This window comes from Zalophus californianus, chromosome 6 (assembly GCF_009762305.2).
Source record: "Zalophus californianus isolate mZalCal1 chromosome 6, mZalCal1.pri.v2, whole genome shotgun sequence".
NCBI lineage: Eukaryota > Metazoa > Chordata > Mammalia > Carnivora > Otariidae > Zalophus > Zalophus californianus.
In genome coordinates this window covers 77634368-77648827 of record NC_045600.1, presented here as the reverse complement: position 1 = coordinate 77648827, position 14460 = coordinate 77634368, and the positions used below count along the sequence as shown (strand labels likewise).

The window sequence follows — 14460 nt, the reverse complement described above, 5'->3', positions numbered from 1 at the left end:
ACCTTAGTATATATGTGACTTTTTTAAGGTCAGCATGGGAATAGATCAACCTTAGAATATAGGTGACCTTTTAAGGTCAACTTCTTCTTACTTAATAATCCTCTTGACCTTGCCTTGTGAATTTTCATGAAATGGGTAAGTTTAACTCTTGCTTGTAGGTTTAGATCTGTTCCAGGTTTTGAAGCCAATACTATTACTTTTCAGAGGAAAGATTACCAGTTTATTTTAGTAGCCTAGAAGACTCAGAATATGCATTCCCTCTCTCCCAGTAATTACACTTCTAAGTTTCTTTTTTCTTTCTTTGAAAGATTTAGAGTAGCTTTCCTGGAACACTGTTAATGTCATTCTCTTAAAAGCATCTTGTCTATCAGACTTGGCTGAATGAATCCGTTGCAAAAACTAGACCCACACAAACACAGCAAATAAACATGCAGTATCAGCTTTTCGAGTAATTTATGGAGTTGTAAGACTATGCAGATAAAGTTATTGATTGTTACATTTAGATCTGTTGCAGTTTGATTTATTGGAAATTCCATGAATTGGATTCTACAATGTATCTTCACTTATTTGAAAAAAATATATATAAGGTTTTATTTTAAAAAAAAATCTCTCCTAGAAATTAGAATACACTCCTGGGACTATAAGTAGTACTTAGATGTGCAAAACATTGTTGGAGAGAAAAATCGTTAATATGAAATCACATTCTGAATGTCCAGGATAGATTGTAGAAGATGTGTGTGTATATATATATATATATATATATATACACACACATATATACACACACACACACACACACACACACACACACACATATATATATATATATATATATATATATACTGTCCAACAGTGTTTTGCACATCTAAGTATTACTTATAGTCCCAGGAATGTATTCTAATTTCTAGGAGAGATTTTTTTTTTAAATAAAGTCTTGCTAATATTCACATTTATAGCCGCTTCAGTTTGGTTGATAATGCTGTTTCCTAAAAGATAGTTCATTTTAACAGTGTTTTTAAGGAAGAAATCCTAGTTTAATAATCTGAGATTGTGTTTATTCTCACAGAACTCATGTGCATTTAGTTTGTATCATGATCAGTGTATCGATTTGGTCCATCCACAGCTTTCTTCTATCCATTGGGCAACAGTCGTTGTAACGAACGTCAGATATGGCATGATATTTCAAGGAAGTTTAACTCGAGCAATTACTGATTTCATCCAGACTCCGGAGCCTCTGTTTGTCAAGAAGGTAATATTTTTTAAAGGATAAAATGCCTTTATAATCTATAATTATTTTCTTATCCCTTACATTCTTATGGTCTCCTGATTAGCCGGCACTTGGTGCTTAACTTTACATTTTCGCTCTGCATGGTCCTTTTAGACATTATTATTGCAAAGACAAATCAAAAATCAAAGTGAATTCTTAGGATTATACTTGAAGCCATAGAGGTGCACTTGCTGCCGCTGCAGCCAAGCATTGTGCTGCGGAACTAGCTCCCAGCTTGGTGCCCAGTCCCTGCTGAGAAGGCAATGTAGGGGAACTGGCAGAGTTTTACTACATCTGCTCCCTGCTGCTAATGAGCTTGAACCTGTTTCATTCTTATTATGCTTACTGTTTAGATATTTTGCTTGCAAAATTAATTCTTTCGTTGGGAGAACACATGAAAGAAGAGATGATTTGTAAAGTCGGGCTGTTTAAAAATTAAAAAGCATCAGCAAGGGAGATGAAAGGCTATAATGAGCGATATGGTTACTTAATATCAATTCAAGGGCAGATGCTCAGGTGGTAAGGCTGGAGTTGTTTCTCAGCTTCAGTTTTTTCTGTAATGTGGGCGACAGCTTCCGGGACGCACAGTCCCTGTTTTGCATTGGGCAACTACACCAATATACTCTATATTTATCAAAGAGATGTAATAGTATTTTTTGCTTTGAAAGCTTCCCTGGTTCTCAAGAGGTGCCAAAGCTTTCGTGACTGTGTAGCCTCTGAAAACAATCAGGTTTCAGCAGCTGCATTTTTTGATCGCCAAGAACTAATATACTACCTGTTCCCAACTGCTTATAACCTAACTCCTGATCGCCTAAACAGTAGGAACAAGAAGAACTCAAAGAGTAAATAGGCCCTGAGATGATTCTTAATGAAATAATAATGATGCCATTTGGGTAGCCATAGAATCTTGCTATTTAAATTACTTTCATACATTCCTTTGTTCCTCACCTTAACTTTAGAAGATAATCATACAGGTACTGTCCATTTCATAGATGTAAGAATGGAAATTTGCAAATGTATGTCATTTATCATAACTGGATGAAAATTGTCCGTGGGTGAGTATAAATCAGTGCACATCCTATTGATGGGGAGTGGGATCCTCATCTGTAGATTTGCAGAATCATCCTCACCACTCTCATTGTCGTCTTTGTCAGGATAATAAGCCCACAAAGCTATCGACTTCTTGAATAGGAGCCAAATGTATTAGATTTTTAGCCAAAATTGCACGTTACTTTTGGTAATGATATTGTTTGAAACATTCTGCAAAGAAAAGCAGGCTACTCTACTACAGCAATTCTCAAACTTTTTACTCTTGAAATTGAGAAAAAAAATGTTTGCAGATGTCCAGTTTTGGGTCTGCATTATTTTTAGTATAACATTACTTGATCCTATGAAACTACCCACGAACTCCTTTATCTATGGTTTTTATCAGTTATACAACAAAAACAAGTGTAAAGGTTAAATAAAAATAAACCTACAAAGCCAATACAACTATAATTGAAAGCATCACTTTATTGTGACACATAACTGTAAATCCAGTCACAAGTATATACATCTTTATTTAGAAGGACAGTCATTTTAATAATCCTAACGCTGATTAATAAATATTATGAAATAAAAATGTCCTATATCTTATTATATATTTACTTCTTTGCATTGCTAACGAGCTACTACAAAATAATACTTGAGAAGTAGGACTCGTGTAATGTGTCTCCTAAACAAACAAGTTCTGGCTGGTCTAGCTATACTGCAAATTGACGTGGATTCTCTCTACATGAAGCATTGTAAAACCTTCTTTTGAGCAGAATGTCCTATCATTTGGCCTCTACTTGGCACAAGGGCATCATTTATACATTAAGTCCATCTAAGTTCTCTCCCTGTTAGTGTAAGACAGTTATAGTAGTACATTACTCCACTGCAATATAATTTCCTGATGTCAAATCATAATCTCAATTTATTACATAAGTTAAGAAACTCAAGTCTTACTCTATTAAAATATCTTTAATGGTGAATTTTTACTACAAAGCCAAGTTTTGTCTTTAGAGCTGACAAAAGACTCCGAGGGCAGTAATAGCAAATGCAAGATCAACATCTAGTGTCCAGGTTTGCATGCGTTGGTGTCACATGAGCACTCTAACCATTGGGTGCACTACAGGATTGCGGGCATCAACCCAATGTCTACATGCTCATAAATACCGGTGGCAGGACCTAAATCAAAGGTGATCATCTAAACAAATCTAAATATGTTTTGTATTATTCTCATGATGACCTTGAGGTAGGAATTGGTGTTATTCCATTTTACAGAATAGGACACTAGGAATTAAATGCCTGCCCTAAGATCACATAGCCAATAAGTGGTGGAGCCAGGAGTCAACCCTAGTTGTCTGGCTAGTATCAGTGATCTTAATCACTGGAAATGACAACTGGGAGAACAGTAAGGTCAACACACCTCCATTCATTCGTTGCTTAAATGCATATGCTTATTTTGCTAGATTCCCTTTTTCAATGGAAAATATATAGGAATGGAATTTTTAAAATTACTTTCATTGCCTATTTTATTGTAGGCACAAGTAATACATATATATTAAAATTTATTACCAAAATATTGATTTGAAAGGATAAAATTGTTTCAAGAAAAACTGTAGGCAAATTTATTATTTGACTAATCAGGCATTATAAAACTCATTAAGCAAAAACATATATATTGTGTGTGTATGTATTCTAAAACCAAGTGTCCTATTTCAGAAGGTAACCAGTAACTGAAAGGAGGCTCTGAGGTTCCTTATAGTCATTGTAAATTAGAGGAGTTTCCTTTTGAATATATTTTAAAGTCTTCCTCACAACTACCACTTTTTAAATCAATTCATTCACTGACTCATTTATTCACTCGATTTATTTATTTATTATTTTTTTAAGATTTTTATTTATTTATTTGACAGAGAGAGAGAGACAGCGAGAGAGGAACACAAGCAGGGGGAGTGGGAGAGGGAGAAGCAGGCTTCCCGCCAAGCAGGGAGCCCGATGCGGGGCTCGATCCCAGGACCTGAGTCGAAGGAAGACGCTTAATGACTGAGCCACCCAGGCACCCCTGACATCAATTTATATTTTAAATAACTATTTCCTGATTATAATAGTAATATACATTACAATAATAATATAACAATTACAATAGCAATATACATTATATTCATTACAGAAATTTAGAAAATGTATTACGATGTGAAGAAGGGGATGAAAATCCCCTTCTTCTCTCTCTACCAAAAGCTAAGGACTGGCTAATATTTTGGTGCATTTCTTTTTAAAGAAATATCCCAGATGTGGTCAGGACCCTTAGGCAGTCTTGCTATTGCCCCTGAGCGGGAGTCAACACTTGGTCACCTCCCCTAAAAGTAAACCTACCTACCTTTACAGGTAAGAGAAAAAACAAGATTTTTCTGAAGTTTTCAAGAGGAGGCAAAGGCAAAGGATACAATACATATTGCATAGAAAAACTGACTAAAAAAACTCCATTAGACATCTGAGTTCTTTGCCAAGCTTCTAATTCCTATTAACGGCCAACTACCTCAACTCCTTGTGCATCACCAGCCCTGCCGCACAGGGCTGGCCTTGTCCTCGGCTCCGGCCTCTCCTCTCTGGGTCCTCACCTGGAGCTCTTCACTCAGTAAATAAAGGACCCATCCTAGCATCCTCTATCTTTATAAGCCAGCAGGGGCTTACAAGAAACATGTGGGGTTTTTTCCTTAGATAATTTTTTCCTGTCTCACTCAGTTATGTATGCATGTATATGTATGTATTTATATGCACACACATATTACATATGCACTTTATTAATATACCTACTGGTCTTTGAACTCTTTTTCTCCCACAAAAGATATTTTATTTTCCCTTAAATGTTTAAAACACAGTTTTTCATAGTTGTATAATATTTCATTACATGATATACTATAATGTGTTTAACTAATAATCTATTATTGGATATTTTGATTGTTAGCAGTTTTTGCTATTATATATAACACTATGGTAAACATCCTTATAACTCCAGTTATTTTCTTTGTGAACATCTCTAATTATTTTCTTAGAATAAATTTCTACACTTAGAATTCCAGGGTCAAGTTGAATGAACGTTTTGGAATTTGATATAAATTGCCCTTCAGAAAAGTGTTAGCATGAAAACTCCATTGACCACTTCTTGGATACCAGGCTCTGTGCTAGCTGCTGAGGATTCAAAAATCTGTAAGATACTAAAGAGCTTATAGTTAGGTATTTGCTTTAATTAGATGGTAGGCCCTTGTTACTTTCCCTATAAAGTATATTTAAATTCACACTCAGCGGTATGGTTGAGAAGTTGTTAGCTCTGACCTGAATTTATTTTTTAAATATATATTACCGAAAAAAAAAAAAAGCCTTTCTAAGTTTTGAAGCCAACTAAAAACTTCCATGTAAAATATTTGTCGGCATATTAAACTGTGGGCATATTCATTTGTTCCCATTTTACACCCAAAATGTGTTTTTTAAGAAAAAGATAATTGCTTCATATTTATGGATTGAAAGTTATTTTAATTTGGTCTTGAAGAGGAAACTGCTGTTTTTGTTCATATAAATGTTATATATCAAAACTACCATTTCAAAACTTGATTACAAATGAACGTCTGTTATACCCATGACTTTGAAGTCTCAGCAGAAAGCTACTTAACACTTCTTTTCTCCTTCTGTCTGGCCGCAGTCAACATTTACAGGCCATTTTCAGAATTACCAGAATGTAAAGGATATGAAGTAGGGTGGATGGAAATGCATTAACCTTCTGGGAAAGGCTGAATGACAGTAATGTCCCAGATTAGTAGAATAGCAACCTAAGTTGGCAAATACAAATACATCCAACCCTGTGAACAGAACGTGAAGCCAAATAGCCCTCATCACCACCATTGTTAGGCATAATCACGTACTGTATGTTGTTGTCTGTAATCATGTGTCTTACAAATACAGGACCTACTTTTACATTTCACATGTCACCTGAGGAACATTATCGCTTGAACTTGGTAGTTAAAACAGTCTACTGTTCGCAATTAAGGCTTCTAAACAATCCAAGTGATGACAACCTTCTTAAAAGACCTTAAGACCATTGAATGACGTATGATAAAGGATTCTGAAAGGCTGGGGAAGGTGGATCATGGCAATGATAGGCCTAGCAATGGCCAAGCTTGTAGATGCCCCTCCCCTTCTTTTATTTTCCATTTTAGATGACTAAGTGCTCCTCATTTCTCCAAGGGTGACAGCACTTCTCTTAGGCCTACATAGGAGACAGTTATTTTTAATATGCCTAAGACGCATAGTGGTAAGAGTATGCATAAACCCAGATTAAATTTCAACAGCTCTATCACGATGATTATACACAATACCTGACATTTTGAAAGGGCTTACCAAACTAAAAAAAAAAAAAAAAAGTGTGGGTTCTGTGTGTACAGTGGTTTACACATAAGGATTATCATCTGCTTTCTGGAAATGAACCCATCTTGGCCTTAAATCCTTATATTTCTACACAGAGTTGAAATACCAGTTGAAAGCATTCAGAAATTTAAAGCAACTGATTTAACAACCTCAGACAAAGAGAACATGTCTGAAAGTTTGTCTCAATGTTTGACTTGACCTACAAGAGTTTCTCTGGGACTTATTTTCTAAACAGTACCCTGGCACCTTGGGCCAGTAAAATGGCCTTTAAGCTTGAATGAACAGGGTATTTTTTTTCCTCTAGTGCAAAGCTTCACTATTTCATCTTTTCAAACTCTCTTACTGCACTCAGTAAGGAATTATATTGACAAGGGTAGAATTTATCTCCTAGAGGAGAATGCTATGCTTCTGTTAAGTGCTAATATAACATTTATGTGTTGGTGCCTTAATAACAGCCCCAGCTTACCTAATGAAAGTTGAAAGCAAACAGTACTCTCTGAGATTTTATTATGACTGAAGTGACTGCAATTTGAGGCAAATTATCCCTATTTTTGTTCCCATATCAAAAACAGAGATGCTAAAGCAATTGCTGCATGTTTGGTATGGAATTAGGTTCCACTCTCATTAATCTACAAGGAAGAGCATTTTTCATGTAAACAGCTCACGAGGGTCAGAGAGAAGAGCTGTTTCTGTGAAAAATGCTTGTCAATAACTTTGTGAGTGAATTTTGAAATAAAGTGCCTGTAACCTGTCATTATTCCTTCCTCTCAAAGTCGAGAGTGAGTGGATGAAAATTGAGTATGTGAATTGAAAGCAGGTTGAGTGTTATGGCCTTATCGACTTCAGGTAAAATGACTGTTTTAACTTGTTATTATTTTTCCATTCAGAGGTCAGGCAATGTACAGTATTACCAGCATAGACTGCAGTGTAAGCAAATTGGTATACAAAAAGGCTATTACCCACACTCACACAGCAGAAGAATGTCTAAGTCACTAATATCAAGTGGACTCGTGATCTCTACAAAAACGAAACAAGCAACGGTGTTTGGAAGAATAGCATAGGCATATAAATATAAAGCACCTAGAAGGCAGAAAATATAAACCTGTTTAAATAAAGGTGCATATGTTTAGAAGGTGCATATGAAGATAAGAAATATGCATGTTAGTGACCATTTTTAAAAATTACATGTTAATCATATTTGTGTTGCAAAGGAATTATGGGACCTGAATACTAAATGTTAGATACCCCAGCTCTACGTATCACCTTAAATTTTTTCCTGCCCAAGATCATCTTAAAAGTTATTAGCTTCTGATTTTTCAAGTCCATCCAATGTATTCTTATCAAAAGCAAAACACTGCTGTGGTCTTCCTTTGCGCTTTAGAAAAAGAAAATCAACGAGGCTTCAAAACATCAAAAACCCTCTTTTGTCTTGTCGTCTAGATTTTTATTTCTAATTCTGAAGGACAGCTTAAGAGTTTAGTGTGGCTGCTTTAGGTTTGCAAGAAGAATATCTATCTTTTCACCTCAGGCCCATTGAAAGCATATATTTAATACTATTGTTTAAACAGTTGATTCTTCTCTTTCAGAAGTCTAATGTTTTTATCTTTGATACTGATTCTCATAGACTCCATTATATACTCTGTTGGTCAGAAAATTAACAGTTTGGCCTAGATATTAAAAGAGGTTATAGGACTCTGGCTAAAAGCAAGTTAGGGGGAGAAAGGGTTATATATAATTTTGAAGACATGTTCCTATGTCTATTCCTCAAATCCCCATGTCATATAAAAAGGTTTGGGTTCTTTTACTTCCAAGCAATTATTTTGGCTTCAAAATAACTATAATGACCTAAGATAAAAGAAATATATTGGTATTTCTTTGCTTCACATTTGTTAGTCTGTCTTTAAACATTTACTGATTGGACACTGCCAATCATAATAATACAAAAACTTCAGGGGAGCCCTTCTTCATCTAATGAGGAAGAAAATCAGGTAGATAGTGAGCTAAGTCGTCATGCTAATTCTGGGAGAATGAAAGCTCCATGGGGGCAAAGATCTTTATCTGTTTCTGATCAGCAACATCGCCTACCTCCGAAACTACTACCAGGCATACAGGGGACACCTGACAGATATTTGTTGGATGTTGAATGGATGTGATTGGGGCACCCACAGTGCATTTAAGAGACTGCAAGAAATCCAGGGAAGACTTTCCCAGCGAAAGATAAGTCTAAACTCAGGAACAATGAAGCCAGACAGAGTTGCAACAAGTCCTTCTGTGTCAAGGGAGTAGACAGTACCAAAAATGAAGTTGGAATCGAGAGTTGGATGAACAGCTGTTAATTGTCCATGGCCCCAGCTATGAGTGAGGGGTGGACATGTACAGTTGAGTGAGATAAATAGAGACCAGATCCTGAAGGGCCTTGTAAGCCACGCTAAGGAACTTGAATGTTAGATCAAAAACCACTGAGTGATATTAAGCATGCAGGGGCTTAAAAAAAAAATAAGGCAGATATATTTTAGAAAAAATTACATTGGCTGAAGTGTGGCAGATGGATTGAAGAAGACTGGGAACAGGTAGGGAGACCCATTAGGAGGCTTCACAGAAATCTAAGCAACATAAATGACAGTGGCCTAAATTAAGGTAAACATAAAGAGACAGAATGAATGGGCATCTTTAAGCGCTTTTAAGGGGCTGGAGATGACAAGACTCAGGGGCTGCTTGGAATGAGATTGGGAGAGGCTGCTAAGGAAGACAGAGAGACAAGGACGAGGGGCAGTTCTCCAGCCTTGGGAACCAAGTGGACAGATACCATTTCCCAAAGTGAGGAAGAGGTGTTGGATAGGGAAAGGGGTCAGTTTATTTTTGGCTATGCTGAGTTGTTTAAAGCATCATGTCGACAGAGCCCAGGATGTTTTCCTGCCGCCTCCTTCTTGTAGTCTCAACCTCGATTTACACAAATCCATTACAAATGCATGAAACACATCCAGGTACCTATCATAGTAGTTATGAGCATATTTTTCTTACATACACAACAAATTGCATTTTTCAATATAAAAATACTCTTCTTTCCTCATAAAAGTCTTTATGAAATGTAAAGGTATACAAAAAGCAAGCTATTTCTAAGAGTTAAGTTATTGTCATGACCCTGAATTGTGACGAGTCAGTGAAAAGCATGACATCACACACTAGGTCACCACAGATGATGTGCTGTGCCCTTCTGAGTTAAGTATGAGTATATCTACATCGATAAATACACTCCAGTATTTTTGCATTTGCAGCTAGATGACATACTAAAGGAATACGTTGAATTGACTGTATAAGCCCACACTTGTTTTTAAATGTAATATAGTTTTTTTCTCTTTTCTCTTTTGGTTCTGCCAAACACATTAAAGTGAAGATACAAAAGCTATTCAGAATGCAAACATACATAATAAGGCTCATAATTTATATTGGTAATCATGGGCAACACCTATTAATTAATTAATTAGTCAAGAGCTAGTAAACTGAAACATCTTATATATCTTCTGTATTTTAATCTATTCCCATCTCTTTCATATTGATTTAATTTGCTAAAAATTTACTTAGGTGTGTATGCAGAAACCTAATAAGGTTTCTGAAATACTAGCAGATCCATTCCGACATTAACATCCTGCTTGTTCTCTTCTATTCCAGGAAGAACACAAGTGTCATGGCAATGCCAATGACATGGGTCATATCCTGGTGGTCATGGTAACTTTCCATCTTCCCAGAGAGGCTGTGATTGAGTGGCACGTTATTGCAGGGGCCAATGAACCATTTAGAAGGAAGCACTCTACTTTGAAGAAGATATTTGAGGGTTTTCAAGTTGAATGTGAAGCTGTGGCACCCAGTTCTGCGTCCAGGACACCAATGTCCATACCTTCTGTTTCCTCACCTGATTTAAACAGGATTTTAGAAGACCCGATAACTATGTTTCCACAAGCAAGAAGACGCTGAAGATAGCCAAGCCGCACCCCTGTGTTTTAGAAGATTCTACAAAAAAGACAGCCTTCATGACGAAGTACCAGAGGCAGGTAAGAGAGCTAATAGAAAGCTGCAAGGAAGTACACACTGTGGGATCCCATCATCGATGGCTGTCAGAGAGAGGGAGAAGGACCTGAGCAGTGTGGGAGGCTTGGCCCCCAGTCCAGTCAGTGAGAGAGTGGGGGGTGGGTGTTCACGATTTCCTCTGCTCATCTCACTTCTCTCACACCTTTCATGTGAACGCTTCACTACCCAGTGAGTGATTTAAAGTGTTTAAAGACATTTACTCTTTTCGACTCTATAACCCTCTATTGTATTCCAAACCATGTTGTATACATGAAACACATACATATTAGTGCAGAGGTTTGTGTACACAGTACCATGAGCACTGCACTTTAGAGATGACTTACAGTGTGTAGATCAACCCAAAGTAAATCTGACTCGACGGTACACACACATAGCAGAGAGCCAAGATCTCACCCCCAAACCAGCTCTAACTCAAACGGGAGCTCGACTCCTCATGTTCCCAAAGCATTTTACTAAAAGGGCTTTGACCCATCCTCCCAAGAGAGAAATGCAGCAATGCACACTTGGTATCTTTCACTTCGTGGCTGGCTACCAATGCAAGGGGGCTGAACCAAAAGGCACATTTCATTCTCCTGAAGCAAGTCATGCTCAAGAGTCCAAACTCAAAGCCTAGCAACTGGCTCATTTCCAGTTTCCAGCAACGGGGAGTTCTCAGTCTTTCCAGGCGGATGGAAGTTTGGGTTTTCATTGGGCCAGCCTCATGTAATAAGACTGACTGAATTTGATTCAGAACAATCAATCCCAATTTGATGTACTATTCCTTTATTGTATTAGCCTAAATTGTGTACAAAGCCTCTCGGTGGGTTTTAAAACACAGCAGTACCTCAGGCCCTGCTGTAGGTGTATTTTAATTCAATATTTGCAAATTGAATTGTGCTTTGAACATTTTATGGAAGTGAGCTTTTAAAATGCATCATTTCCTATATCAGATATTTCTAAAGTAAAATGAATAACTACCTCCTCATTTATCTTTTGTTTAAATACAAATTTTAATATACTGAATCTGTCTAAAGCCAGAACCTTTCTGTAGCTCACTTCTTCTCTTTGGGTCTGTTGGTGATTGGTTTTTTTGCAGACTAAACAGAATTATGCCAACCCTGTGGTGCTATTTTCTTTATGCTGTGGGGAAGAGAGCAAGACACAGGTGGTGCTGGTCACCATCCCATGACTGGTCCCCTGGTCCCTGAGTGAATAGTTAGGTATAGAATCCTGTTATCTGAGTTCTGGTTTAATGTCCCTTTCACTGTTACAGTGCCTGCCACAAGAAGAAAAGGAAAAGAGGTATATAGAAAATAGAGAAGTGGCTACTTTTACACATGCATTAGGAGGCCTATCCAGTGGCTTTGAAATTGGCTCATAAAGGGAAAAATAGAGACTGTACTAATAAACTCAGTGCCTAATGAGCATAACTAAATCTTTTTGCAGCCTTGGGATTTTTCTATATTTTAATCCTTTGTGAAATAAAATACGCCATGATGGCCATAACATACCACCTTGTGACAACTTTACTTTTGAGAAAAAACTACGTATGTCTTTATAAAAATAATTCTGGAATATCTCTTTGTACCTGTATACTCATATTAAAGGTCAGGGTCTATACATTTACATTTTTATGAATATGAATATGAAATATTGATTGATCTGTGTTCATTTTATAATGTAAAAGATGATGCTCTAAGATCCCCACTTTTTTCCCTACTTAACCTAAAGCAATACTAGAAGGAAATTCGACATGACATTCTTTAATATATTTAAAACATAAAATAAAGAAGGAAATGAAAATGTATCAAAGAATAAACTCCTTTCATTTAGGAAGGAAGGAATAAACATAGAGCCTGACAGAATCTGGTGGTTGTTCTACAAGGACCAGTTTTAGGGGAAAAAAAAAATCAACCTGGTAAAACGTATTTACTTTTTGCAGCATGCCTACTTGACTGCTAACATTCCACAATTTCATGATATTCTTTGAATAAATTATGCTCATTCTGTTTGAAAAAGAAATGTAACATGTATTTAAATAGTGCAGTTTTGTGAGGGAGAAGAACCGTGCCCATGTGTGTTAAGCTAATGGCACTGGGTGCAGAATGAGTCATCATGTTTTTATTTATTCATTCATCCTTAGATCCTTTTAAAAGTCTCTCAGGCCCTAATGACCATCATCATTATCATCAGTAAAAACTGCTTTCTGGTGAAAAGGCAATAGGCATTAAATTTAGAGGCAGCATTAAATTTTCAGTAAAGAGGACCTGAAATAGTACTGCATGCACATTCCTGGACACAAGATGCCGGAAGTTCATATAGTGCCAGTCAGGCAATCTTCATGAAGTTTGTGACTGAGATGTAGGCAACATCATTTAGCTCAGGAGAAAATAAAGTATAGGCCAGTGTTCACGCTCCGGTGTTAAACATTGGAAGTCAAAGATACCGGTCATAAGAAGGTTCTCAATTATAAATAAAATTTTAAGAATTATCAGTATCAAACCTTTATTCCAAGGGACATGTGGGTGGCTCAGTGGTTAAGCGTCTGCCTTCGGCTCAGGTCATAATCCCAGGGTCCTAGGATCGAGCCCCGCATCGGGGTCCCTGCTCAGCAGGGAGTCTGCTTCTCCCTCTCCTGCCGCTCCCCCGGCTTGTGCGCTCTCTCTCTCTCTCTCTCTCTCGCTCTGACAAATAAATAAATAAAATCTTTTTTAAAAAAAACTTTATTCCAAGCATTTCTCTTACCTCAGAGTTCCTTGCAGGTGAAAAATAAAGACTGTCCAGTGAGTAGAAAAAATAGCAGTGAGAAATGCTTTGAACTAAACCCTATGAAATCCTGTCTCCTAGCTATTTTATAAATATCCCATTGTCACTCAGCAAACACAGCAGAGGCTTTAACTTCTCTGCATCACCTCCAGTAACAGAATTAGAACTAGCTTCGCAAGACCAAGTTCCACTCCTCTGGGAATAAACGTAGTGTGGCAGCTGAAAGTACGAGAGAGGTAGTACCTTGTGACCCATTAAAAGGGTCCGTACACCTGGCGATTCCCATCTCCTTCCTGGAGCCACAGTTCCCTTACAGTCTGGACAGTTGGTACAGTGGGAGAGTTATCAGGAAGCAAGCAGAACAGGTAAGGTGACTTCCTTTCTCTGGGGAAACACTGTCGGTTAGTGCAAATGTTTGGAATCCTTGTCTGCTACAAATGATCCATCCCCTTAAACTCTCACAGTTTAGGAGCCACCGGATTTCTGATTTTGAAGCCATTGGTCAGGTATTCGAACTTCTTGCTTTGTGAAAACAAGAACAACAGTCATAAAATCCCATTATAGAACAAAAGGAGTACCATAAAATGTAGCTTTTAGAGCAGGCTGTTGTTGACAAACTTTCCAATTCTGTGAACGTGGTTCTGTTTTAATGTGGTCAGACTTCTCTTTCTCAAGAATGACCTCTGTTTTTTAAAACAACTGGCAATTTTTCAAAGCTTCAGTGTCCTTTTCTGTAAAACGGAAATGCTAACTAGCCTTGTCCACATAGAGGGTGCTGCTGGTGCTCAGTTGAGACAATGTATGTGAAAGTCCTTTTGTTCATCGTCAAGTATTGTACCAACGCAAGGTGTTGCTCTTGGGTTTGCTGTTATTCTTCTCAGGCCCCTAGTGGCTTTAAAAAGGGTAGCAGTGAGGCT

General features: G+C 37.2%; 1 protein-coding gene across 1 annotated transcript in view; it reads left to right on the top strand.

The window, feature by feature from the left end:
- The window catches only part of LOC113909209, a 39796-nt gene extending 27638 nt beyond the window's left edge, over positions 1-12158 (top strand). The window contains exons 4-7 of the mRNA XM_027570319.1: positions 1124-1249; positions 10382-10552; positions 10636-10761; positions 12051-12158. Of these exons, the coding sequence (XP_027426120.1) occupies positions 1124-1249; positions 10382-10552; positions 10636-10761; positions 12051-12158 (531 nt within the window). The remainder of the gene's footprint in view (positions 1-1123; positions 1250-10381; positions 10553-10635; positions 10762-12050) is intronic.
- Positions 12159-14460: the final 2302 nt, after the last annotated feature.